We start from the raw sequence: 26,813 nt of genomic DNA on the forward strand, positions 1-26,813 counted from the left end.
TCTGTGTCTGTGTGGGTGTCCTCCGGGTGACTGTCTGTGAGGAGTGTGGTGTGTTCTCTCTGTGTCTGCGTGGGTGTCCTCTGGGTGACTGTCTGTGAGGAGTGTGGTGTGTTCTCTCTGTGTCTGCGTGGGTGTCCTCCGGGTGACTGTCTGTGAGGAGTGTGGTGTGCTCTCTCTGTGTCTGCGTGGGTTTCCTCCGGGTGACTGTCTGTGAGGAGTGTGGTGTGTTCTCTCTGTGTCTGTGTGGGTTTCCTCCTGGTGCGCCGGTTTCCTCCCATGGTCCAAAAATACACGTTGGTAGGTGGATTGGTGACTCAAAAGTGTCCGTAGGTGTGTGTGTGTGTATGTCTGTGTTGCCCTGTGAAGGACTGGCCCCACGGTAAACAATGGATTAACTATGACTCTGTTTCGACTGTCTGTTTATCTCTGGCTCAGCCGTGGCGATTCTGGCACCGAGGACCCCACGGATCACTGGGTAGGTCAAAAGTGCCAAGAATCCTGAATTGAACTGGATCAGGAACCAGAGTTCTTCTGGTGTAAAAGGACAAATTATGTCAAAGTAAACTCCTAGCAGTGACAAGAGCTCTTTATCAGGTTTGTCCAAATACTTTAGGCCAGCGAGTGTGAAAGCGTAGTTGTAAACTAATCCTCCGAGTCGTATTGTAAACAGTATTTCTGAGTTATGTCTCAAGTTAGAAATGAAAGCGAGACAACCCAAATAACTTTAAGATCAATAAACATTGGGTGTTTGTTTGGCTTTGAAGAGGGTCCCTCTGATGAGAAGAGCGGCGGGCTCCACTTTGAAGTGCTTAACGAGGTTTTCTTTTCTTTTCGTTTTTTGTTTTGTTGAGGGCACATGTCGTGTTTTGGGGGTGATTCAAAGTTTGTGAAGTGTTGGGGGTGTCCGAGGACGGCCGGGTGTAAGGCTTTTTCCCTGTTAACAGTGAAGTGAAGGTTAAATAAATAAAGAAACAATAAAGTAAACGAATATGTTGGGTCTTGGGCTTTGAATCGCGTCCCATTGATGATAGGGTTTGTGTATGTGTGTGTAGAGGGGGGGGAGGGGGCTGAAGGCGTGGTACGCCCGACTTTGAAGTAGTTTCAAGTATATTGTCCTTGGCTGAACAAACAGCCGAGCGGCGACTGCCTCCCAGGCTCCTCCGATACATTTTTAATAAGGCCCTTTCTCACTCGCCTACATTTTGGGACGTTGGGTAGCAGAGGGGGGGCTGGTGAAATAACCTCTCCCCGGCTTTGATTCCATCGATCGGACGCCCGCTTTGTTGTTCCCTTCTTTGCTGGAGCTTTTGCTTTTTAATGATAGCCTGTTTATGTTTTTTTCTCCTTTGCTCTGGGTATTAGCTGAGGCTCTTCTCCGTAGGAATCACTTGGAAGCGTTCATTATCTCGGTGGGAAAAGCTGACCCCCGGCTCACAGTGACACAGCTGAGCACGGATGATTGGTCTCGTCTTTTTTTCTGAAGACTTTAATTGTGTTAAATGAGATGCGCTACCAAAAGTTTTAAGGTTAAATCAACGCTTTTCTCTGTAGTAAGTGTGTATCCATCACTTCTGCTGTGAGTCTGGATCTCAGAACATTGCTGTGAGGATTTGGTGGCAGCCGTCAGGGTATTGTTTAGATACTTTGGGATTTGTTCTGGGTCACAGACCAATCCCAAAGATATTGGATGGTGCTCCACAGCCCAGGGTTAGGAGGCTGATCTTGTGTGCTGACACTTGGCATTGAGCCTGGGAACATTAGACTCATGTGCAGCTGCTATAGGGTCACCGTCTTTAGGGCAGTAGTATATACTCTCTCTCTCTTTCTCTATCTCTCGCTCTCACTGTCTCTTTTTCTCTTTCTCTTTCAATTTCTCTCTCTCTCTCTCTCTCTCTCTCTCTCTCTCTCTCTCTCTCTCCCTCTCTTACTCTCTCTCTCTCTCTCTCTCTCTCACTGTCTCTTTCTCTTTCTATTTCTCTCTCTCTCTCTCTCCCTCTCTTACTCTCTCTCTCTCTCTCTCTCTCTCTCTCTCTCTCACTGTCTCTCTCTCTCTCTCTCTCTCTCTCACTGTCTCTCTCTATCTCTCTCTCTCCCTCTATTTCTTTCTCTCTCTTTCTCACTCTCTTTTTCTCTTTCTCTTTCTATTTCTCACTCTCTCTCTCTCTCTCTCTCTCTCTCTCTCTCACTGTCTCTCTCTCTCTCTCTTTCTCTCTCACTGTCTCTCTGTCTCTCTATTTCTCTTTCTCTATTTCTCTCTCTCTCTCTCTCTCTCTCTCTCTCTTTCTCTTTCTTACGCTGTCTCTCTGTCTCTCTATTTCTCTCTCACTGTCTCTCTCTGTCTCTCTTTTTCTCTTTCTCTCTCTCTCTCTCTCTCTCTCTCTCTTTCTCTTTCTTACGCTGTCTCTCTGTCTCTCTATTTCTCTTTCTCTATTTCTCTCTCTCTTTCTCTCTCTCTCTCTCTCTCTCTCTCTCTCTCTTTCTCTTTCTTACGCTGTCTCTCTGTCTCTCTATTTCTCTCTCTCACTGTCTCTCTCTTTCTCTCTTTTTCTCTTTCTCTCTCTCTCTCTCTCTCTCTCTCTCTCTCTCTCTCTCTCTCTCTCTCTCTCTCTCTCTCTCTCCCTTGTTGTGAGTTAGTTGTGTATAGAGCAGGTTGCAGGCTCACTGTCCTGTTTTGTCTTCACTGTGTTATTGCAATCAGAGTCTCATTGAGAGTAAATGAAGTGTGTGAAGTGGCCGTGGCTGGACGTGGTGGTCGAGGGGGGGCAGGGGTTGTGTGGACGGTGGTCTGTTTCTGAGCTGTTACCCACTGCAGTGTGTCATTACTGAGACAACAAGCTTCTGAACAGCGTCTAAAGTGCAGTGAGCTCCTGATCATTCACGGTCACTGCCACCGCGCTGCACTTTACTGGAAATATTGGCCCTTAGAAAAACAGCTAAACACCAGAGCTTCTGCTCCTCGCTCCTCACTGCTGTACGCTCAGGGTCGGGGTGAACAGCGAGCGGCTCATTATCATTTAAAGGAACCGGCACTGGAAGCGGGCGTTCTGAACAGGGCTGTTTAGACAGGGGGCAGGGAGAACGCTGCTGTGGGGTTTGTTTGTTGTGGCTCCTAATTATCAAATAGCTGCTATTTTAAATTCCAAACACAAATATGGCGTGTACTGAAAGTGTAGTTACGAATTTTCAAAGTATTCTTTGAGAATTGCTCGTTTCAATGAGCTGCGAGTGTGAAATAATGAATCAAAGTGAACGAAGGGGCTTCAAAGAGGTAGCGGAGTTAATGCTATGTGCATTTGGCCTTTGTCATTTCTGATTGTGTGCATTATTACACAAATAACGTAGGACCAGTTGGTTACACAAGGAAACAGTAGTCGCCCAGTTGTTTTACTAATAAAAAAACAACAGGAACAAAAGTTCTGAGTCTTTTTCTTGTTGCTAACTCCCTTTGTCTCTGGCAAACACTCCGCCTAATAGAATAATGTGCTGTAAAATATACAGGAATTATGAATTATGAATGTCCCAGGCCTCTGTGCCCAAGACAAGGTCTAGCCTCAAACAGCATGGTAATATTTCACTGGACTATTTCTCCATGTTCCAGTGAATTATGCTTCTCTCATTAGCACACAATGCTTCTGAAACTTTAACCCCATCTCTCTATATTCATAGGTATAAAATAGGGCTGTGGAGTATGGACACCTTGGGATACCCCAGATATTTTTGGGTGTCCGTGAGCGATGAGGTAGAACTCACCCTTTAAAAAAAGATGGTCCTTTAAGGGTTCTTTAGTCAAGACAAAAATTCTGCATAGAACCATTTGTGCGCTTAAAGCGTTCTCTACCAAATGCCATCACTGAGCGTTTCAAGTAAAATGATTGATGGTTTACATTATTATTTTATATATATATATAAATAATTTTAATGACACACTCAATAATGGCATTTTAAACATTTATAAAGTGTTTAAAATCATTAATATATATTAATGGTGCTTTATAATTATTCACAGATCATTATCCATTTAAAGGGCATTATATTGTACAGTGACACTTGTGTAACTCTATGTTCATTCATTCATTCATTATCTGTAACGCTTATCCAGTTCAGGGTCACGATGGGTCCAGAGCCTACCTGGAATCATTGGGCGCAAGGCAGGAATACACCCTGGAGGGGGCGCCAGTCTTTCACAGGGCAACACAGACACACAGATACACATTCACACCTACGGACACTTTTGAGTCGCCAATCCACCTACCAACGTGTGTTTTTGAACTGTGGGAGGAAACCGGAGCACCCGGAGGAAACCCACGCAGATGCAGGGAGAACACACCACACTCCTCACAGACAGTCACCCGGAGGAAACCCACTCAGACACAGGGAGAACACACCACACTCCTCACAGACAGTCACCCGGAGGAAACCCACGCAGACACAGGGAGAACACACCACACTCCTCACAGACAGTCACCCGGAGGAAACCCACTCAGACACAGGGAGAACACACCACACTCCTCACAGACAGTCACCCGGAGGAAACCCACGCAGACACAGGGAGAACACACCACACTCTTCACAGACAGTCACCCGGAGCGGGAATCGAACCCACAACCTCCAGGCCCCTGGAGCTGTGTGACTTAAAAAGCTGTGTGACTGCGACACCTACCTGCTGCGCCACCGCCTCCGGGTGACTGTCTCTATCTGTCCCGCCCCCACCTCTATGTTCATAAGTTCAAAAATAATTAATTAAAGCTCATTTTAAGAGCCTTAAAAAGTATTACTGGAGTTTATATGCATGCTTACAAAGCTTTTTTACCAATTCACAAAGAATTATAACTGCACTTATAAAGTCTTATAACTATGTGTTTTAGAATGTGTTACCTCCACGTTTTATGGGATTGTCACTTATTTGACCTATAGGTGGTCACTCCAGACAAATCCAGACATCGCTCCAGACCACTTTATACCCCTCTGGCTAGCCCTTGATTAAATGGTCTGCACTTGGAGGTTATGTGCCTTGCTTAGTTGTGAATGTTGAGGGAGGAGACAGTGCTGTTCCTTTACTCCACCCAACCCCGATTTACCAGTCCCAAGCCTTCTCCTCTAAGCATTGACCCACGGCCAGCTTGCTCTTGATGCTCAGTGTATGGAGTAAATGTAATTATAAGCTGCAGGGTCTATTTGCATAGTCCCGCCCTCTTTAATACCCCTGTTCCAGAGGCTAATCGTAATAATTAACAAGTAATATATATCAGGCAGTCCTAGTCTAAACAGCAGCACATAGTAATGAACTGCAAGGGAGGCCCTGGTCATTTATTAAAGACCTAACACAGTGAGTGGACAGCGGCTGGGCTTCATTCTTCCATCTGATAAGCTCCACAAAGGGGGGGTGGGGGGGCGATTGGGGGGTGACCTTTCAGAGTAAACTCCACACATTATTCCCAGGAAAGGGCATGATGACAAGATTATTACGGCCCTATCGTAAAACAGCGTGATGGTTATTTTAATGAGAACAGAGTGTGTAGGCTATGGGAGGTCTTTCAGGTGCGCCGTGAGATTGGAACACTGGCTCAAAGTGGTCTGTGGGAGGTTAGTAACAGCCCCTTGTTGTGGCTTGTCAAACTGTCTTTGTCTTTTCAATTTTCTCTCCGGGAGACTCCACTCCAACACACAAGACTTTGACAGCAGCACTCAAAAGTTTGGATCATTTTATTTATATATTTTTATACATGATAGTAATTGTCAGTTCTGCTCACCAGTCAAACAAACCGTTGCTAACAATATAACAGTGGACAGCTTGACACAACACACTTGGAGGAGAACACTAACAGCCCAGTTCTGTGATATCAGTTATCAGTTGTCCTCCATCATTGTCCTGATTGCGGCAATCAGTTTCCAAGACAATCCTGGTCTTCTTTGACATGCTACATAACCACCTTCCTATTGGAAAAACTTGCCCTTGATCCAATATGGCGGCTTTTTGAGTTGGTTTACAGCTCAGTTAAAAATACTCTGAACTTTTATTCAGTAACGGCACTTTATTTCTTTTATTTAATGTATAATTTTTAATTGTTTAAATCATTTTTATCATGTTTTCTTTTAATCTTTTTATGTATTTCCTTTTAATTGTTTTATTGGACTTTTATGATTTTTATTTTTGCTTTTAATTGAACTGTTTTTTTCTTTAAAAATCTTTAAATTGCTTTTGTATTAAAGGTGCTTTATAAATAAACTTGCCTTGCCTTGCCTATCAAGATGGGGGCCATGTTTTGGACATAGCCGTAATGATAGTCCCCCTCGCCCTTTACTCGCTGGGTATTCAGATATGATGTTTTCCCATTCGTTTCTGATATAAAAGTGTGTCCTGTGACTTTTGACTCACTGTGTATATGTGATAATGTTGCTCCATCACTTCAGAGAACAGAGAACTCCAAAACTGAGGAGGGGGGCTTCTTTTACACCCCTATTTTCAACACTTGCCAACGAGTGCAGCGAACCAATATTCATGTGCAGCTGGTGTTTCCCATTGACTTCTATTATATTTGTGGTCATTTTGTGTTAATGGCTCTTTAGAAGGAACAGTGTTGATGTCAATGACTGTGGTGACTGACCACTAACTACAAGTCCAGCAGAGGGAGGTTCACCTGAGTTCTCACTTGACCTCTTCTTAAACGCCAGATTGTGTCTGCTTCGATTCCAGGCCCGATCCTGAGCAACACTTAACCGAACTCCATGTTCATGTTCCTCAATAGTGGGTCCCACAGTGTTCCTGGAGTAGCAATGTCTGCTCATGACTCTGGAACCTCACGCTTGAGGAAGCTGAACTGGGAGGTCTTTGGTCATTAACGTGAGAGGTGTTGTGGCGCTGTTAAGGATAAGCACGGGACTGTTTCTGGAATCGAAGTGAGAGCACTCTGGGGTTCAGTCAGTCGTAGGAAAGCGATGGAATGGCATAATTGACGGCGCAATCTGTCATAAACCTCTCGGATCTCATCAGGGGTAATTGGCTCGAAAGGTTGCTCACGTGTCAGAATTTGGCTGGTAATGATAATGGGCTGCGATTAGCCGCGTTGATGAAATCGGTGGAGGTAATCAGTGGCTTGCGTTAGCGTGCTAACATTTTAGCCTGCTTTTTTTTGTTGGTTTTTTTATTATGAGGCGCCAGTTGCTGCTTTGCTCCAACGTTTTGCTCAGATTTGCCCTTCCAGCTTGTGCAGCCCCCCCCCCCCCCCCCCACCCAGAAAGCTTGGCGAGCATGGAATTATGTTCTTTCTCTGTTATTGAAGAGTAATTGCCCTGTTGTAATTATAAACCCCCTAATTAGCTTGGCAGGGTGGCGTTATTTTGAATGGGGCTTTAAATATAAGTGATGGGACTGGATGCGCATTCTTGTTTAACTCTGTATTCCTTCTTAATTGAATAATGGGGATAAATATTAACCGTACTGTACCAACATGTATCTCAGTGACAAATGGAAGTTACGGTACATTGCTCGGTTGTATAACGGAGCGTGTAGCTTAGCGCCTGGAGCAGTACATTACTGAATGATAGTTCTGCCAATGGACTGCACACAAACATTGAATTCCACAGAAGACAAATGCACTGGAACAGCACGTACACTCATCATCGCCTATTTGTTTACACCTACGCCTGCTTTGCCAACAGTATTTTTTTTTTGTTACCATGACACAAAGTTTTCTTTCACCAATCCTCAGTGCAGTTCTCCATGAGCTCAGTTCTGACAGGTACAGCCATGAACAGAAGTATTGGAGCCCCAGGCCCAATCCTGTTTTCTCCACAGGTTGATTTCCTCCTAAACATCCCCATTATCTTAATACAGTGACTGCTCATTTACTCAGTGTGGCGTGTTGGACACAAAATTGAGCCTATGCTAATGTTGTTCTGCACATCATTTTTTAGGTGTCTTATTTTTCTAATGTACACTCTCAAAAATAAAGCATCAGGGCAAACAAAACAGTGATCAAACAAGAAAAGCTTAGCTTTTCAGTCATTCACCATACTTCAAAAATTGTGTTGGATCAACGTAAATATATCAGTAGTTGGCGTAACTCAAAATTACCAATGCAAATTGTTGCGTTGGCACTGCGTTTTTCATTGTTAACAAAAATGGATTGTTAGTTTTTGCCTTCGACCTTCAGCACAGCTTCTAAAAGTGCAGAGTTAATCGTATCACAAAGCAGTACACCTTTGTTTGTAACAGATAAAACACAGTCTATAACCCCTTTGAGCTCTTTAGAAACTCCTGAGAATCTCCGCAGTATCAGGTCCGGCGATGTCCTGGAGAGGTCACCTTGCTTATAGGCGTTTTGTAATTTGTCCACAGTTAAGACCTTTTGTGTTGGGAGAAGTCACCCAGCAGTGCAGGGGAATTCAAAGGTAATAGGACATTATTATTTTTTAAATTGAAATAAGAAAAGTATTTTTTTATTATGTAATCAAACATTTTAAGTTTGAGTTAATCACATTTGTACATTTTGTGGCACTAGAAGAACTGCAAATAAAATATCAATAAAATCATACAGCTTGATTTTTTATGGAACAGTATATATTCTTGGCTAAAGAGAAGAGTGTGGAGAATATGAAGCATTTATTTTCAGGTGCTTGTGCTCCAGTGCAACATCAGGTGTTGGATATCGCACCTTTCCAAAGATATTACTGAAAAACGCAAGTTACCAGTCTGGGTTTAATGCGAGCTTATAAATGTTACACTGAGGCAGACTGCGTGAAAAGGAAAAACCAACCAACTTCTAAGAGCTTTGAAGGTGTGTTAAGATATCCCAGCGGACTTCTTTGAAAAGTCAAGTCAAGTCTCCTGAAAGAGTGAAAAGTAATAAATGTGAAGGTTAGAAAGAGTAAATACTGAACGCTTTTATATAACATTAAACTTCTGAGACGTCTTTGTGATTTATGGCCTGTTTACGACAATGAAAGATGAATAAACTGCCCTTAACAGCCATTTTGAGGTGCCGGCTTTGCCGTGTGGGGCTCATCTAAGTTTCCACTTGAGGAAAAATAAATGGCAAGTAATTATACTCTTCTGTGGACCCGAGCTGTCCAAACTTTTCCTGTAGAAACTTCAACAATGCAGGCTCCTGTCTGCAGTTTAATAGCAGATGGCAGACTTGGACGGCGGTAGTTTTTCAGCGGGGAAGGGGAAAAGCAGCAGAACGCTTTTTCATGTATTAAACTGATCAGAGCTGACATTAAAATCACAGCGTATCTGAGCACGACAGGAAATTTTGTTAATTGGCCGTGATAATGTTTGATTAGCTGCATTAAGGTGCATGATGCAGTGTTCCTGGAGAGAGCTCTGGGATTTCTAATGATTAAAGCTCTTGCACTCTCTTATCTTCTCCGGTGACTAATGTCTATTGTGTTTTTTTTTTGTTGTTGTTTTTTGCCGTTTTTTTTTTTTCTTTTAATTATTATTATTTTCAAATGTCACCATAATAGACTTTTCAGTTTTTATTCAGCTGTCAGAGCACTGTCAGGTAAACTCTCACACTTTTTCCTCGAGTAATTATTCCCTCACATTCAGACACATTTGAAACATGGTGTACTTCTGACTACTGTCGCCAAACTTGGACAAGTCTGACCACAAGAAAACACAGGTAGGACAGATAGTTCTGGTGTTAGAGGCAGCAGAGTGGAGCAACAGGTGGTGTCGCTGCCACATGGCTCCCTGGTCTTGGGGTTGACGGGTTGAAGGCGTGTGAGGAGTGTGGTGTGTTCTCCCTGTGTCTGTTTGGGTTTTCTCTGTGTGCTCTGGTTTGCTCCCACAGTCCAAACACTCATGTTGGTATGTCAAAGGCTTGGGCCTGCCTTTTGCCTAATGATTCCAGTTAGGGTTCGGGTTAAGTGAAGGGTTAGAGTTAGGGTTAGGGTTAGGTTTAGATGTTTAGATGTTAGGGTTAGGTTTATATGAGTAATTACATAATCAAATACAGTGTAACAAGTACCAACATATTTCAGTCCTCTTTGTTTTACTGTAAAAATAAGAAATCAAGGCAAAAAATATTATTGAAATGAGAGAATTTACTACGCCTTATTGAATATATGTCCACTTGACTCAATACTATATACACTTGATATAAACATCAAAGACCAGCCTTCAAAGGCCACCCTTTATTTATTTAATTTCCTGAACAAACAGCCATTAAATGAAATGTCATTCCTTTTCAGTTCTTTGTTTGGTTTGCAGATGATGTCCTATTTGTTCTTTCTCTATTTCTTTCTTTTCAGTAAAATCTTATTTATAGCTCTACACTCTTTCAGACCCATAGTTTTGGGTCAAAGTTTAAGGATGGACAGAAGGATGGAAGGAAACAAGCTGTATAGCTGCATGTATTTGGCTCAGTCCATAACAAGTTTGGCATGTGTATAATTTTTCCGTAATGGATTTGCTGTTAGAGTCCCTATTTGTTCCCTATCAGGTTCCCTAACAGGGACTGAAGGAGGGTAGTGAACATCTTGCCAAGGTAATGCACCCAAATGTGCTCAGCTGGAGGTGGGAGGTAAACAGATGCAGAAATCATGCGAATGCTGTTGTTCTGCAGGCCCTTTGACAGGCGATAATCTCATAGCTTGACCTTTGTTTCCCAGGCTTCAAAGGGCCAGCACTTTTGCTTTGATAAAAAAGATGTGGTTCATAGGGAACCCTGCTGGGTAACTCACCTGCTAGCATTGAAAAATGATCAATACTCTATTTCCTCTGTGGCTGAAAACAGCCGGGATACCATACAAGCGACAAGTGGCATTCAACAAATCCAAACATTGCATCTATATTTTATGTTAAAATATTTATCATCCCCTGCATATAATCAGTGAATTCAACTTTTTTTAAAGTGCCCCAACTGTGGAAACTCAGTCATGAAGTGAAATAATGTAAAGCACTTGCACATGAGCGTAAGGTCACTATGCTGGACTCTCAATTGTTGACTAGATAGGCATAGCCCCTCCCTCCCAACTCTGCACCTATACCTTTGGGATGAGTGGTAGCAGGCTTTTGTTGGAGTGGCCTAAACCTGAGATATCACCTCTTGACCTCACTCATGTTCCCATGGCTGAATGCCATCAAATGAGTAGAATTTGTGATGACAAACTACCAGTCGATACCCTTGATGTCTGAAGACATCTTGGAAGAGTCGGCTTTTGAGCAGATGCACATCCCATTAGAGAAGTTACTTCTGGACATTTGGATTGCAGAAATAAGAAAGTAGTAGTGGTCATTCTCAGGCAACCTATCCCTTTAAGAAAACCACTCAGTGGGTCAGTACAGCAGTTGGCATCGATGCAGTCCCGAAATTGCTTCGTGTCTTGGTTCCGCTAGGGCAGCCAGCTCAGATGGGTGCGCTCCCTTGCATATCGAAAACACTGTACTAGGACAAATCTCAGGACAAACCCTCTTGGACGTCCAATTCCCAGAGCATCTGGAGTATGTCAGCTCTTTGTCCTTGGCCCGAGCGGCTGGGAACGAGAGATAGAATAAGACGGAGGTTTATTGCCGTCTTCGGCCTGCTGCTTTGGTGCGGAAAACAAATCAGTGTTGATGGCACATACATACGGAAGAGTCTGTTTAAACCCAGGAGCGGCATCTGGGTTCCAACCCCATCTCTTCGCTCCTCTGCGGGTGAGATTTATGGGTTTGGATCCCGCTATCAGAGAACTGACCCATTTCCTCCAGCCGGAATGCCCAGCATGAACTTACTGCTGTTTCTCTTCGCGATTTATGAGAGTGCCGCTATTGCTGGGCTCTCCGGTCACCCTGGGGAGCTGGCGCGTAATCGTGCTGATAGGTGGTGAGGAGAGAAAGGGACAATGACTAATCCGAGGGGTCAGGGGTACATGACTGTGTTATTGTGTATTAAGGGGTCATCTGAGGGTGAGAGGTTATGGGTGGTCAGCATGACCACGTTGACCATATTATGGTTTGACCATATGGTAGATATCATTAGTGCTCAAAGAGTACATTTATTAATTCTGATTACTTGGATTAATAAATCTGACCAAATAATCTATAATCTAATATCTATGAATAGATAATTATAGTTGCTAGAACCTTTGCCTTTTGGGGTACCCATTGCCTTAATGTAAGAGGCGAGTTTGATTACCCTTGACTGGCAAGACAATTGGGGGGGTGTAAAGAAAGAAACAGCACTTTCTCCTTTCTCAACATCCATGGCTGAGGTGCCCTTGAGCAAGTACTTTTAAACCCAGCTGTTCCATGGGCGCTGGGATGGCTCCAGGTGTGTTCACTGTTTCCTAGTGTACTAGTGTGTGTGTGTGTGTGTGTGTTCACTTCCACAATGCACAAGCACAATTTCATTGTCCTTCTGTGGTCAGGGTGAGAGTCAGGGTCTAAAACCTACCTGGAGTCACCAGACGCAAGGCAGGAACTTGTTTCATCTTAGGGCTAGTGTGGACTTTTAATAACTGATGTAACAGTGTTGGGTGATTAGGGTTCTCCTGCAAGCGTACTGAGCTCCTGTGACATACCTTTTGGAAACGTGACACAGGGCCAGATTTCACACGTGGTGGTGTTGAATTATCAATTCTAAATGACAACTTAAATCCAACAGAATCCCACCGAGGAAACTCAGGAACCGACTGAACACGTGTGGCGTACTGTTTTTTTTTCTTGTACTTTTGAAGGTTTTTTTCTTTGTTTCCTTCTCTATTTTAAGTGTTTGGAGACAGTGGGGCTATGGAGCTCGGCTCCATTAAGGCATCTGTGCAGCTGCGCAATGCATTTCAGCGCCCGAGCCCAGGATTAAACACAAAGACTTTAACCCTTCGAGTGCAAGACAGAGTGGAGCTGTAAAGAGCAGCCCCTGGAAAGAAGGGCTCTTGTGAAGCCGAATGAAAACCTGAGGAGAGGACCCTTAATGATGCCATTTGCTCAGCTGGAGTGAGATTGCATCTTGATGCATGCTTCATGGAGCCTACATCTAAATACACCAATCAGCCACAAGATTAAAACCACTTACAGGGGAAGTGACTACATATACCTCACTTCAGTGCTCCCTCTGTTAAGGGGTGTTATATCAGGAAGCGAGTGAGCATTTGGCCACATTGGACACATTGCACTGATATCTTGTGGTGTAGCCTGTGGTCTTTGTGACCTCTTCCCTCCCTCACACATCACTGAGCATCAAATGCCCTTGTCCCATCTGTTCATTCCTTTCTTCCCCTGCCTTGGACCACTTTGGTAGGTACTAAGCACTGTGTAGGTAACACCCTGCAAGTATTTGGGGTCAAGTAATTAAGGGTCAAGCTTAGCGTGATTTGAACTGACCACGGTTATTGGTATGAAACCAACCTTTGATCACTGTGTCGGGTCAGTTGATTGCAGTCCCTTTTTCCCCCCATCCACCCTCTCTGGACGGATGTGTTGTTGATGCAGTGTCAGATCTCTGCGTCCACTGGGGGTTAAATGCCTTGTTCAAGGGCACAACAACAGCAGTGGACATCACAGCAGGTCACCACCAGCATTCACTCAACACAACTTGATTACAAATGACGGCCAAGGCTCTTGCTTCCACCTTCTCTGTAGCAGTGGCTACAGTGAGCTTTTTTTATTATTATTACGTCCAGATTTCATACTTCAAGCTGCACCCAGAATGAACATATGATCACAGCTTGTAAAATCTCTATTGAACCTAATTCTTGTTCAAGGCAAGAGTTCTGATTATGCGCTGCTTCTTATGTCCAGTTCAGAGATTTTAGAGTAGCCCTGCCCTCATCTGAATCTGTCCAATCACAGCGCTGGACCGGTGTTTATGTGAGAGCACAAAGATGATGTTAAATCCAGTTGGGGGAAAAAGGTAAAAACACCGAGTAAAAACTGTGAAAGTGAGAATGAACAGAGTGAAAACAGCTAAGAACCAGAGCTGCTGTGCGCTCAGGGTCCAGGCGAACAGCGAGCGGCTCATTATCATTTAAAGAAACAGACGCTGAAACATGAGTGTTTAGACAGGGGGAAAAAGCTGTGGGGTCTGGTCACAGACATTTCTTTAAGAAGTGTGTTAACTCATGGAGAAGAGGAGAATATGTCCTTACAATGTGTGATATTCAGGATGATGCTAAAATGATCAATGCATGCACAATATTGTGAAGAAAGGTATGAATTGGAAGAAAGGCTCTGGATAAACGGACAATACAGAACCTGTTGGACATTAACGAAAAAGAACATAGCTCTGACAGTATGAGCCGCCGAGGATCAGATGTCGGGAAAATCAATAAGAAGCGAAGAACAAAAATCACTCCCATGACCGAGCGCTGATAACTGAAGCCTGAGCTGATTCCATCAGGCTTGGTTTTTTCTCGCCGGTAATCTTGTCACACAGCTCTAGGTTCCTGTAAAAATCCCTTCCATTCCTTTGGCCTGAGCCACTTTATGAAATCCTGCAGTGTTGAGTGCATAGTGTCCACTCTGTTCCTGGAAGTCCAGATAAACTAGTGTGGCCCTAGGGTAAGGTCACTGTAATTTGGAAGAGGGATGTGATGTGTTGATTAGAAATGGCTTAAGACTTGATGCTGTCGGCGAGGCGGGTCACTTCCAAACAGCTCTAGGGCCTGGAGGCTTGGGTTCAAGCATTCCCATGAGTCAGACGTCTTCAAATCCAGACCCAGGATCCAGGCCACGATTTTGAAATGGCCGGCCTGTATGACTCTGGCAACTGCCAATCCCTGGCAGTGTGGACCCAGTGAAGAATGAAGAACAGCCTCTCTCCAATGGTCCTCTCATAGCTCCGTCACTCACAACACATGGGGGCCTGCTGCTAAAGCACCCAACTGGTCATGTGTAGTGTCATGTCGGCCAGCCATTTTAAAATACTGACCTGGAACCAAGATCCAAGGTCTGGATTTGAAGGCTTCTGGTGTAGAGTTTGTTGTGTTCATCCCATGTCCACTATCCTGTACCTGTGGTAGCCTTTTGTGTTCCCGGTGCCAGCCTAAAGCCTGGGCAAAATGGAAGGGTTTGCATCCGTCCTATTCAGGCAGGACCATTGTTGGGTAAGGTTGTGTTGATGTGAGGTCACCAGGGAGTTTAGTTTTGGGGTTAAAGACCACTCTCGGATCCTCTGAAAAGCAAAGTCAAGTTCCACCAAAGTCAATGCTCTTACACAGAGGGAGTTAATTAAGGGTCAAAATGGTTAGCAGTGTAACCTGGCATTCCTGCCTGAGCGGGAACTGAACCCTTGAGCACGTGGTCTAGAGAATAGCATTATAGAGTAATATGGTGAGTTCTTCATTGTCCAATGATCACCAGATACAAAACAACCGTGAGATGACCAGGGCCATCCACATACAGTGTATTTTCATGCTAACCACTCCACACAAACATTGCCTGATTGTGACAGAACGATATCCAGAAATTACCAGGAATTCATGCCATTGTTCCTATGCCCTCCTCAATATTCCTCAATTTTCATCTGCACCTGCCGAGAGGTGTGCGCACAAGCAAATCCTCATCTACCGTCTCCGAGATGAACACCTCATTAGTAGCAGTTGAATTAGCATGTGAAAAACACCATTCATGCCGGCTGCCGTGGCGTGGCACTCGGTTCCAGCGCTCTCTAAGGATTTGTGCTGAAGTGTTGTGTTGTTACGCCGCTGCCAAAGACCTTAATGCTGCTATTTGGAGTAATCACCATACACTCCTCATTTACAGACCCAAGGTTAGTCACTACACATTTGCTTTTTTGGCTGAAATCACTCTGAACTACGTCCGGGAACAGCTGCCTTCCCAAATGTGCCTGATTATAAGCCTGCCGTCTTCTTTAAAGACCTAGATCAGTGATCAACAAGCTTACAACACGATTTATCTTCTGTGAAAACTGCCACCAGAAAGTGACGGTGAGTCATGAAAGTGGAAGGTGCCTCTTCTGACTCTTCGGAAGGGCCAGAGGCAAAAACATATTTGATTCAGTTCCATTGTTTTGGTTAATTCTCTGTTATTTTGGCCTCAGTAGAAAAGTAGAACCTGAAAATACCAACAATTTTAACAGAAACAAATTTACAACTTAGACAGCTGTCTAAGATCTGGTACCTGCTGACTTAGCACTCGATTACCAGAGCATGCAAGTCAACTTAAGCTATGCAGGACCTGGCCACTCAGGTGGCTGCTGGAAGTGGTGTTGGTGTGGCTCTGGTTCTTGAACCAGTTCCTACAGGACGTTTGGAATCTTGGTGCTATCCAGGGACCAGCCACTCGTGTTTTGACCAGTTTTGATAGAAACAAAGCATACGTTATCAGTGCGGGGAGGCGCTCTGGCTCTATTCAGCACAATCAGATCCAGAGATAAGAGTCAGGACAGAGTCATGGTTAATCCACTGTTCACCACGTGTTCAGTCAGAGTGAGATATGGTACACGTGTGGAAATGATGCAGATTTCTCTCTGTGTTATGTTTAAGTTTAGAATATTTCAGAGTGTACTTGTGAACGTTGAGAACAGCATAGAAATGTAGCCAATGTGCCTTATGTCGCACTGAACACATCCCCAGAAACACACAGATGCAGCTTCTTCCACTATTTATTTATTTAGTTAGTTATTTTTCCCATTGACTTTTCTTTAAAATCAGAAATCTGATAACGTTTCATTTCCCATTTTTCATTTTCCCCCATTTTAAAATGAAAATATACACAGACCCACCTGGGTCTCTTGTAATTTACCCAGAGCACAATTGAGGATAAAAATAACAAGCTACAAATGACCACATCCAGCTCCGATGCGAGATAACGCTTTATTTGAGGCTCTGAGCTCTTTCAGTGCTTTATTTAGCTCAACCCTCACATGAACATTGTCCTGGTTCCTGCTGAAAAACCTCCTATTCTTTGGTTCATGAACGGGAACCGAACCAGTTCTGCACTGGTGGCAAGGGCTATCTGTGTATCTCAATGCCTAAGTGCAGTGACAGGGACACACTCTGTAGTGAACCGGCCATGCAGGGATTACTATTTATTCTCGTTAATTCTTAAAACTGGTCACTGATCTGGAGAGAACCCTCACTCAGTCTAGATCCAGACCTAGGTCTGCCTTTGATGATGCCTGCTGTGATGGATTATTTCTCTTCCAGGTTTATCTGCTGGTCTCAGATCAGGGCATGTCCACTTCATGGCATGTCTCAGTTTGTCGGTAAAAGGCTGGATGGTGAGTATTTAAGCATTAATGTAAGCAGCTGTTGTCCATTGCTCTCTGCTTTGATGTTCAAGGCTACTAATCAAGTTTAAATGCCAATTCAATCGACTGGTGCAGTAAAGACCCAGCCATAAGCACTATTGGATTCCACACCTTTTAAATTTGAGGGATGTTTAACAAGGCTGTGCTCTGCTATTGGTCCTAGTCATTTCACACACACTCACCCTGTCACACACACACAGACACATACACACACAACTGTGGACTGTTTAACACACTCACCTAGTCCCTCTGACAGTCACACCTGGGGACTATTTCATACACTCATACTTTCACTCACACCTAGGTGGGCAATTTCATACACTCATCCTGTCACTCACACACTCTCACACCTGTGAATAGTTTCTCACACTCACCCAGTCACTCACCCAGTCACTCACCCAGTCACTCACAGACTCACACATGTAGATAGTTTCACACACTCACCCACTCACTCACATGTGGACAGTTTCACACATTCACCCTTCCACTCACACATTTTGATAGTTTCATACACTCACCCTGTCACTCACACCTGTGGATAGTTTCACACATTCACCCTGTCACTCACCCACTCACTCACATGTGGATAGTTTCACACATTCACCCTGTCACTCACACACTCACTCACGTGGATAGTTTCACACATTCACCCTGTCACTCACCCACTCGCTCACATGTGGATAGTTTCACACATTCACCCTGTCACTCACCCACTCACTCACATGTGGACAGTTTCACACATTTACCCTGTCACTCACCCACTCGCTCACATGTGGATAGTTTCACACATTCACCCTGTCACTCACCCACTCGCTCACATGTAGATAGTTTCACACATTCACCCTGTCACTCACCCACTCACTCACGTGGATAGTTTCACACATTCACCCTGTCACTCACCCACTCACTCACATGTGGATAGTTTCACACATTCACCCTGTCACTCACCCACTCACTCACATGTGGATAGTTTCACACATTCACCCTGTCACTCACCCACTCACTCACGTGGATAGTTTCACACATTCACCCTGTCACTCACACACTCACTCACGTGGATAGTTTCACACATTCACCCTGTCACTCACCCACTCATTCATGTGGATAGTTTCACACATTCACCCTGTCACTCACCCACTCACTCACATGTGGATAGTTTCACACATTCACCCTGTCACTCACCCACTCACTCACATGTGGATAGTTTCACACATTCACCCTGTCACTCACCCACTCACTCATGTGGATAGTTTCACACATTCACCCTGTCACTCACCCACTCACATGTGGATAGTTTCACACACACTCACAGATGTAGATAGTTTCACACACTCTCCCAGTCACTTGTGGATAGTTACACACATTCACCCTGTCACTCACCCACTCACACACACACTCACACATGTGGATAGTTCATATGAAAAGCTACAAACTTGTTCTGCTGCCTCTCAGATTGCAGTACTTTTTTGGACAGTTGTTGCTGGTCAGAAGTTGGTCGTTATAGTGACCATTATCTGCAAAATACCTGTCCGTCAGAGCTCTGAAATTCCTGGACGGTTGGAGAAATGCCTTGGTGCCTCTTTGCTGTCGCTTGTGAAAGCCCACTCCGAGCGGAGTCCTAATTACTGAATTATTCAGAGTGGGAATGATTGAATTTGTGGGACGTGTTTATTGCTTTAGCTGCTGAGTTTTTAAAGGTGGACTGTTCTTAAGTCTTTGCACTGAGCCACTTCCCTTCATCTGTGAATAATGACGATCTGCATCAGCCCAAATGTGATTATATCATAGAGGAGCTGCTGAAGTGAAATGAATCACTGCTAGACATCCCTCTCTCTCTCTCTCTCTCTCTCTCTCTCTCTCTCTCTCTCTCTCTCTCTCTCTCTCTCTCTCTCTGTGTGTGTGTGTGTGTGTGTGTGTGTGTGGGAGATGGGCTGTGGGTGGCTGTGAGTCAGCATGGACCCCTGCCCCCCCACCTCTGAGTTTATCCTGTCTATACACTTGGATGATGGTAGAGGAAAATGTGTGTGTGTGTGTGTGTGTGTGTGAGATAGAGAGAGAGAGAGAGAGAGAGAGAGAGAAAGAGAGAAGGGAGGGGGTGAGTAAAGAAGAGAGAGAGTGAGAGGGAGAAGGGAGGGGGTGAGTAACGGAGAGAGAGAGAGAGAGAGAGAGAGAGAGAGAGAGAGAGAGAGAGAGAGAGGAGAAAGGACCCTCTGTCTCCTGCAGTTGTAAAAGCTAATTACTCCTTAAGGGAACGGAATCGGGTTAAATAGGAAACCTCAATTAATGCCGGTTGCCTTTGCCAGCCTATTTACTCAACTCACTGATAACCCCCCTCCCTTCTCCCTTTCCCTCTTCACTTCTCATGGGTTGCCAGGTGTGCGTCTCTGTGCTGCTGAACTGTGAAGGAGAAGGGGAAAAAAAGTTTTCATTTCCATTCAAATCACCAAGCATGAAATGAAACCCTTAGCGTTGCCAAGTATTGTCGCACTGCCTATTGTGATTCATTCATTGTTGTTGAAATAGATTTTTCAGTGTTTTTTCTTTTTTTCTATTTAGTAAAGACCATGCATGCTGGTGATGTTGTTCTCGACCCAAATAAAGAATGAAAGGCCTAAAAGAAACGAATGTGAATACCGAAGGTTTGATGATCGTTTTTATCAATGACACACTAAAATGCACAACATTTCTGAAACTCTTGAAATTCAGGACAGAGTTCGACCAACAACAACCGTTCAAACACCACTTCTGTCAGCAGTCCATCTTAAATTTTACTGCAGTTGTTTTCTGGTGCCCAAACTTCATATCCAAATTTGCCGTTCCACCTTAAAAAGTACAAAACTCAGATTCTGGCACCTCTCTACCTTAAAGGTTGGAGTAACAGTCTGCTGCATGGGTTCATTTTTGAGTTTCCATTCCACCTTAAAATGCAGTGAGAGGTTTATTTTGATGCCAAACCACTTTACAGTGCAGCTGTTACATTCTGGTACCTGATCTTTATTTGATATATACCTATTCCACAATAAAAGCTATTGGGGTTGTATTTGTGTGTCAGTCCACCTTAAATGATGCAGCACTCACATTCTGGAACATGATATTTTTTTTTAGTTTGAATTTTTCCATTCCACCTTCAGTATTTCAGCACGTTACATTTTGCTGCCAGTCCACCTTAAATGTTTCAGCAGTCGCATTGTAGCATACAAGCTTCATGTTTGTATTTTCAGTTCCACCTTAAATGGTGTAGATATTAGACTAGCGTCAGTCTACCGTAAATGATGTAGATTCTTATGAGAATTTTACATTCGACCTTTAATGTTACAGCAGTTACATTTTAGAGCCAAAGTACGATAACGGACGATAACTGCACTGTTTAAGGTGGAATGGTGTATTAGAATACAAAAAGTGGAAAATAAAATGCCAGCATATGTACCTGTTTTTGCTCTTTTTTCAAATGAAATTCAGGTGCATTCCTGTATCCTTTTTAAGATTCTATGGATGCACACAGGGTTTGGACTCTCAAACCCATACTGGACGGCTGAGGACATGACTGGGCATTGATTTCAATACTGACCACTCACAGTTTTTTCTTTCTCTCTCTCTCTCTCTTTCTTTCTTTCTTTCTTTCTTTCTCTCTCTCTCTCTCTCTCTCTCTCTCTCTCTCTCTCTCTATCTCTCTCTTTCCAGGTTTCATTTACACATGTGGTGGGACGTTAAAAGGCAGGAATGGAACCATAGAAAGCCCAGGTTATCCACACGGTTATCCGAATGGAGCGAACTGTACGTGGGTGATCGTAGCCGAGGAGAGGAACAGAATTCATATAGTTTTTCAGTCCTTTGCCGTGGAGGAGGAATATGACTTTTTATCTTTATACGACGGTCATCCGCACCCTGCCAACTTCAGAACGAGGTACGTGCTCAGCTGCTGTCATTTTCTGTTTGTTTACAGAGTTGTTTTTATCGCAGTGCTCTTCCTGGGAGAAGCATCCGAATAACATGAGGTCTGAAGTGTGTCCCATACCTGTTCCTCTTAAACCAATGGCCTGCAGAGTCATAAAGTCATGAGTCATGGAGCTTCATGTTTCTGCTCACCACCTGGGGATGAATCCTCGGAAGCTAGGCTGCCCTTATAATGGTTGATTTCTACTGCTTTAAACCCCCCAGCTTTGGGCTGTGGGGCAGTGGTACTATGGAACAGTGTATTTTGTGTTTTTGTGTCTTTGGGGGACCTCATAGCCTGTGCAGCTTAAGGAACAAACAAATATTCTACTCTTTTGTTGATTTCCGTTTCTAAACGAGCTTGAAATGGAACAGGATGCTCTAGAGTAACTGTGCATGAGCTTCTTATTTGAAATTTCTATTCCACCTTAAATGGTACAATATTTACATTCAGGCAACTGAGCTTCTTATTTGTAATTTCTATTCCACCTTAAATGGTGCAATATTTACGTTCAGGCACCTGAGCTTCTTATTTGAATTTTCCATTCCACCTTAAATGGTGCAGTATTTACATCCAGGCACCCAAGTTTCTTATTTGAATTTTCCATTCCACCTTAAATGGTGCAGTATTTACATCCAGGCAACTGAACTTCTTATTTGACATTCCTGTTCCACCTTAAATGGTGCAGTATTTACATTCAGACAACTGAGCTTCTTATTTGAAATTTCTATTCCACCTTAAAAGGTGCAGTATTTACATTCAGGCACCTGAGCTTCTTATTTGAAATTTCTATTCCACCTTAAAAGGTGCAGTATTTACATTCAGGCAACTGAGCTTCTTATTTGAAATTTCTATTCCACCTTAAACAGTGCAGTATTTACATTCAGGCAACTGAGCTTCTTATTTGAAATTTCTATTCCACCTTAAACAGTGCAGTATTTACATTCAGGCACCTAAATGGTGCAGTATTTACATTCAGGCACCTGAGCTTCTTATTTGAATTTTCCATTCCACCTTAAATGGTGCAGTATTTACATTCAGGCACCTGAGTTTCTTATTTGAATTTTCCATTCCACCTTAAATGGTGCAGTATTTACATTCAGAGAACTGAGCTTCTTATTTGAATTTTTCATTCCACCTTAAACAGTGCAGTATTTACATTCAGGCACCTGAGCTTCTTATTTGAAATTTCTATTCCACCTTAAACAGTGCAGTATTTACATTCAGGCACCTGAGCTTCTTATTTGAATTTTCCATTCCACCTTAAATGGTGCAGTATTTACATTCAGGCACCTGAGTTTCTTATTTGAATTTTCCATTCCACCTTAAATGGTGCAGTATTTACATTCAGAGAACTGAGCTTCTTATTTGAATTTTTCATTCCACCTTAAATGGTGCAGTATTTACATTCAGACAACTGAGCTTCTTATTTGAAATTTCTATTCCACCTTAAATGGTGCAATATTTACATTCAGGCAACTGAGCTTCTTATTGAATTTTCCATTCCACCTTAAACAGTGCAGACGCATGCTTTTCTTATTTAATTTTTTTATGTGAGCGCTAGTCCAGCTTAAAAGGTGCCACAGTTGAATTCTCTCACTTGAGCTTTTAAATCTGAAATTTCCCTTCCACCTTAAATCCTAAAAGCAGTTATATTTGGGTCTGGGTCCACCTTAAATGGTGTAGCAGGTAGATCCAGGCACCTGAGCTGCTTCTCTGTGTGTGTGTGTGTGTGTGTGTGTGTTTGTATATCTGTATCTGTGTCCACACACTCTCTGTCTCCCAGCCCACCATCATTACCCTCAGCCTAGATGCTTCAGAAATCCCCCCTGAAGGAATAAGGGGTGTGAGGTGAACACGTGCTAAAGCAGGCCACACTGGAGTTGATAAAACCAACCCACTGTAAGGATTGCAGGTTCTTGCAGTCTGGGAAAAGCTGCGGACCCCCGCTGTGTTGATTGCAGTGGTGGAGGAAGGTGGTTTAGTCTGTTGGAGCAGGAGCTGAAAGTGTGGTCAATAACCTGATCCTCAGATCCCACCTTTGTCCGGCTTTCAGATCTAGTCCATCTGTGGACACAGGACCTGACTTTCTTTTTTTTTTTCTTTCGGAAGTTTCCACTCTGGCGTGGTGGTGCAGCAGGTAGTGTCGCAGTCACACAGCTCCAGGGGCCTGGAGGTTGTGGGTTCGATTCCCGCTCCGGGTGACTGTCTGTGAGGAGTTGGTGTGTTCTCCCCGTGTCCGCGTGGGTTTCCTCCGGGTGCTCCGGTTTCCTCCCACAGTCCAAAAACACACGTTGGTAGGTGGATTGGCGACTCAAAAGTGTCCGTAGGTGTGAGTGTGTGAGTGAATGTGTGTGTGTCTGTGTTGCCCTGTGAAGGACTGGCGCCCCCTCCAGGGTGTATTCCCGCCTTGCGCCCAATGATTCCAGGTAGGCTCTGGACCCCCCGCGACCCTAAATTGGATAAGCGGTTACAGATAATGGATGGATGGATGGAAGTTTCCACTCTGGGAAGACTGTACACTCAAGATCTGAACATTGCTCTGAGGATTTGATGGCATCCATGTTCCATCACCTCTAGAAACCCAGTTCTGCCACTATACAACTCCTTAAACCAGTGCAGTTGACACTTAGCTTGCCCAATGTTCCACTCAGCTCTACTCGACTCTACTCACTGTTTGGTCACCGGTGCTTGGTTGGTTTTCTACTACCACTCTTCCCCAACACATGTAACTTGTGATCGTAAATCCCCATCTCTGACAGGGACAGCGGGATTTGGAAACCACAACAACAGCGGTGCTAATGTTAAGCATTGTTTACTCATGGTGTTCCGGCGTGTTGTAGTTGTCGTTGTTTGGGACTGAACACAGCTCCGTCATCAGTTCAGACAGATCAGTAGAGTTTGTTCCTTCCTTGTTGCAGCGTCCAGCTCTCGCTGGATTCTTTCGTCGGTCACCGATCCAAGGAGCGTTTAAACCTCTTCAAAAGACCACGGCGTAATTTTACGAGCTGCCTTCGTGAGTCGGATTAAAACAAATGTGATCTCTGCTGCAGCTGGAGAGTTAGTGCTGGATGTCTGCGTTGCGTGGCATAGAGTGACGACTCTCTCTGGACAATCAGCGCTCTGCAAAGTTTACACGTCATAGTTGGTTTCTTGTCTTATTGCTTCTTGTCTTAAAGGAAGCTCAAGTGCTTTGGTAGCATCTTTTGATTGGTGGATAGCAAGCTAAGACAGTATTCTTGAAGAATTAGATAAAATTCCCACATATAAGAAAGGTCTTGAAATTTACCGGTACCTTTAGCTAATTAGGTTGCTAATTCTGGGCTGTGTTCCAACCTCTCAAGTTTTGCTCGCTGAGGCAACAAAAGCTACAATCAATTATATATTTGCCACTTCCATGTTCTGGAATCATTATTCAGCGGATTGTTTTTCCCTGATTTGATTCTTGACAATGGCTCAGGGCGACGCTTCCAGACAAAACCTGCTGCCACTTGAAACGGCAGCAAAATAAGCCTCTTCCCCGAGACCGAAATCCTCGGAAGGCTTAAGAACCCTTACGCTTCCATGCGGTCCTAACGTCTACCCTAATTAGAGGCCAATGTAATTACAGTTAAGCTTCATACAGCATCGAGACTTTCTGGCAACAATGAAGCGAGTCAGAGCAGTCCTGTGTCGAGGCATTACCAAGTCCGAGTCACTAAGCGTCCGAGTTCAAAAGGGAGCGCGGGAGAGATTGAAGGTGCAAGTCTGGGATTTCACAGCCTTCTTTCCACATGCTCCTGGCTTTCCCAGTTAGCTGACAGCACTCGGTTCCAGGCTTTGTGGTCCCTCTCTAATCCCCAGTATTTAAATGCCTTGGAAATCAAGGATTATTGTCAGGGAAATAAATAATGATTTCTGTAAATCTGTTCACACAGCAACACCCCCCCCACCCCCCTCATGCCCCTTCCCCCAAAATAGCGACGTTGTTTGTGCTTTGTATTGCATGTCACAGTTCTTTGGGAAGCCAGAGGCATGTGTTCCCAGGGCCAGATCATTGTTTGCTGTGCCTGTAAGTCCATGACAGGAACTCCAGTGTCTTATTCCCGCACTCGTCTGATGTTGACGGAAAACAGAATTCCAGTTTGAGTGCAGACTAACTGCAGAATCAAGGAACCATGACTGGCCCCTCAATCAGACTTAAGATAATCATGCAGAAGCTCTGACAATGGGGAAGAACAGTGTGCATTGTGATGTCACAAGCATGAGCACATTTACACATAGGCACACATTCAGGCAATAAAAGATTTCATTGTGATGTAATAATAAGGAATGTTTGTATTCCATTTTAAAGTCAACAATGTGTTTTATATATTTCAGTCCAGACTGGTTTTCAGTGAGGACAACTAATCCAAACTGAGCTGATTTGCATATTTCAATCTTAAAAGCACAGTAGCAAAGGGGGGGGGGGGGGGGGATGAGAGGGTGGGGCATACATGCTTATGTAAACATGAAATGTATATATATATTCCCTCTCCAGGTGACTGTCTGTGAGGAGTTGGTGTGTTCTCCCTGTGTCTGCGTGGGTTTCCTCTGGGTGACTGTCTGTGAGGAGTGTGGTGTGTTCTCTCTGTGTCTGCATGGGTTTCCTCCGGGTGACTGTCTGTGAGGAGTGTGGTGTGTTCTCCCTGTGTCTGCGTGGGTTTCCTCCGGGTGACTGTCTGTGAGGAGTGTGGTGTGTTCTCCCTGTGTCTGCGTGGGTTTCCTCCGGGTGACTGTCTGTGAGGAGTGTGTTGTGTTCTCTCTGTGTCCGCGTGGGTTTCCTCCGGGTGACTGTCTGTGAGGAGTGTGGTGTGTTCTCCCTGTGTCTGCGTGGGTTTCCTCCGGGTGACTGTCTGTGAGGAGTGTGGTGTGTTCTCTCTGTGTCCGTGTGGGTTTCCTCCGGGTGACTGTCTGTGAGGAGTGTGGTATGTTCTCCCTGTGTCCGTGTGGGTTTCCTCCGGGTGACTGTCTGTGAGGAGTGTGGTGTGTTCTCCCTGTGTCCGCGTGGGTTTCCTCCGGGTGACTGTCTGTGAGGAGTGTGGTGTGTTCTCCCTGTGTCTGCGTGGGTTTCCTCCGGGTGACTGTCTGTGAGGAGTGTGGTGTGTTCTCCCTGTGTCTGTGTGGGTTTCCTCCGGGTGACTGTCTGTGAGGAGTGTGGTGTGTTCTCCCTGTGTCTGCATGGGTTTCCTCCGGGTGACTGTCCGTGAGGAGTGTGGTGTGTTCTCCCTGTGTCTGCATGGGTTTCCTCCGGGTGGCTGTCCGTGAGGAGTGTGGTGTGTTCTCCCTGTGTCTGCGTGGGTTTCCTCCGGGTGCTCCGGTTTCCTCCCACAGTCCAAAAACACATGTTGGTAGGTGGATTGGCGACCCAAAAGTGTCCGTAGGTGTGAGTGTGTGAGTGAATGTGTGTGTGTCTGTGTTGCCCTGTGAAGGACTGGCGCCCCCTCCAGGGTGTGTTCCCGCCTTGCGCCCAATGATTCCAGGTAGGCTCTGGACCCACCGCGACCCTGAACTGGATAAGGGTTACAGATAATGAATGAATGAATATATATATATATATATATATATATATATATATATATATATATATATAAATATAAGAGCAGTTCTGCTGCCCTGTCAGATGTAATGAAATTCATCTGACACTTTCTGGCTCCTACAGA

General features: G+C 44.3%; 1 protein-coding gene across 1 annotated transcript in view; it reads left to right on the plus strand.

Annotated features, from left to right (window-relative positions):
- csmd3a (CUB and Sushi multiple domains 3a) overlaps positions 1 to 26,813 on the plus strand; it is a 287,911-nt gene that overhangs the window by 18,077 nt on the left and 243,021 nt on the right. Inside the window, 1 exon segment of the mRNA XM_066676154.1 lies at positions 20,880 to 21,102. Within this exon segment, the coding sequence (XP_066532251.1) occupies positions 20,880 to 21,102 (223 nt within the window).

The sequence above is a fragment of the Hoplias malabaricus genome, chromosome 1, assembly GCF_029633855.1.
Source record: "Hoplias malabaricus isolate fHopMal1 chromosome 1, fHopMal1.hap1, whole genome shotgun sequence".
Classification (NCBI taxonomy): Eukaryota; Metazoa; Chordata; class Actinopteri; order Characiformes; family Erythrinidae; genus Hoplias; species Hoplias malabaricus.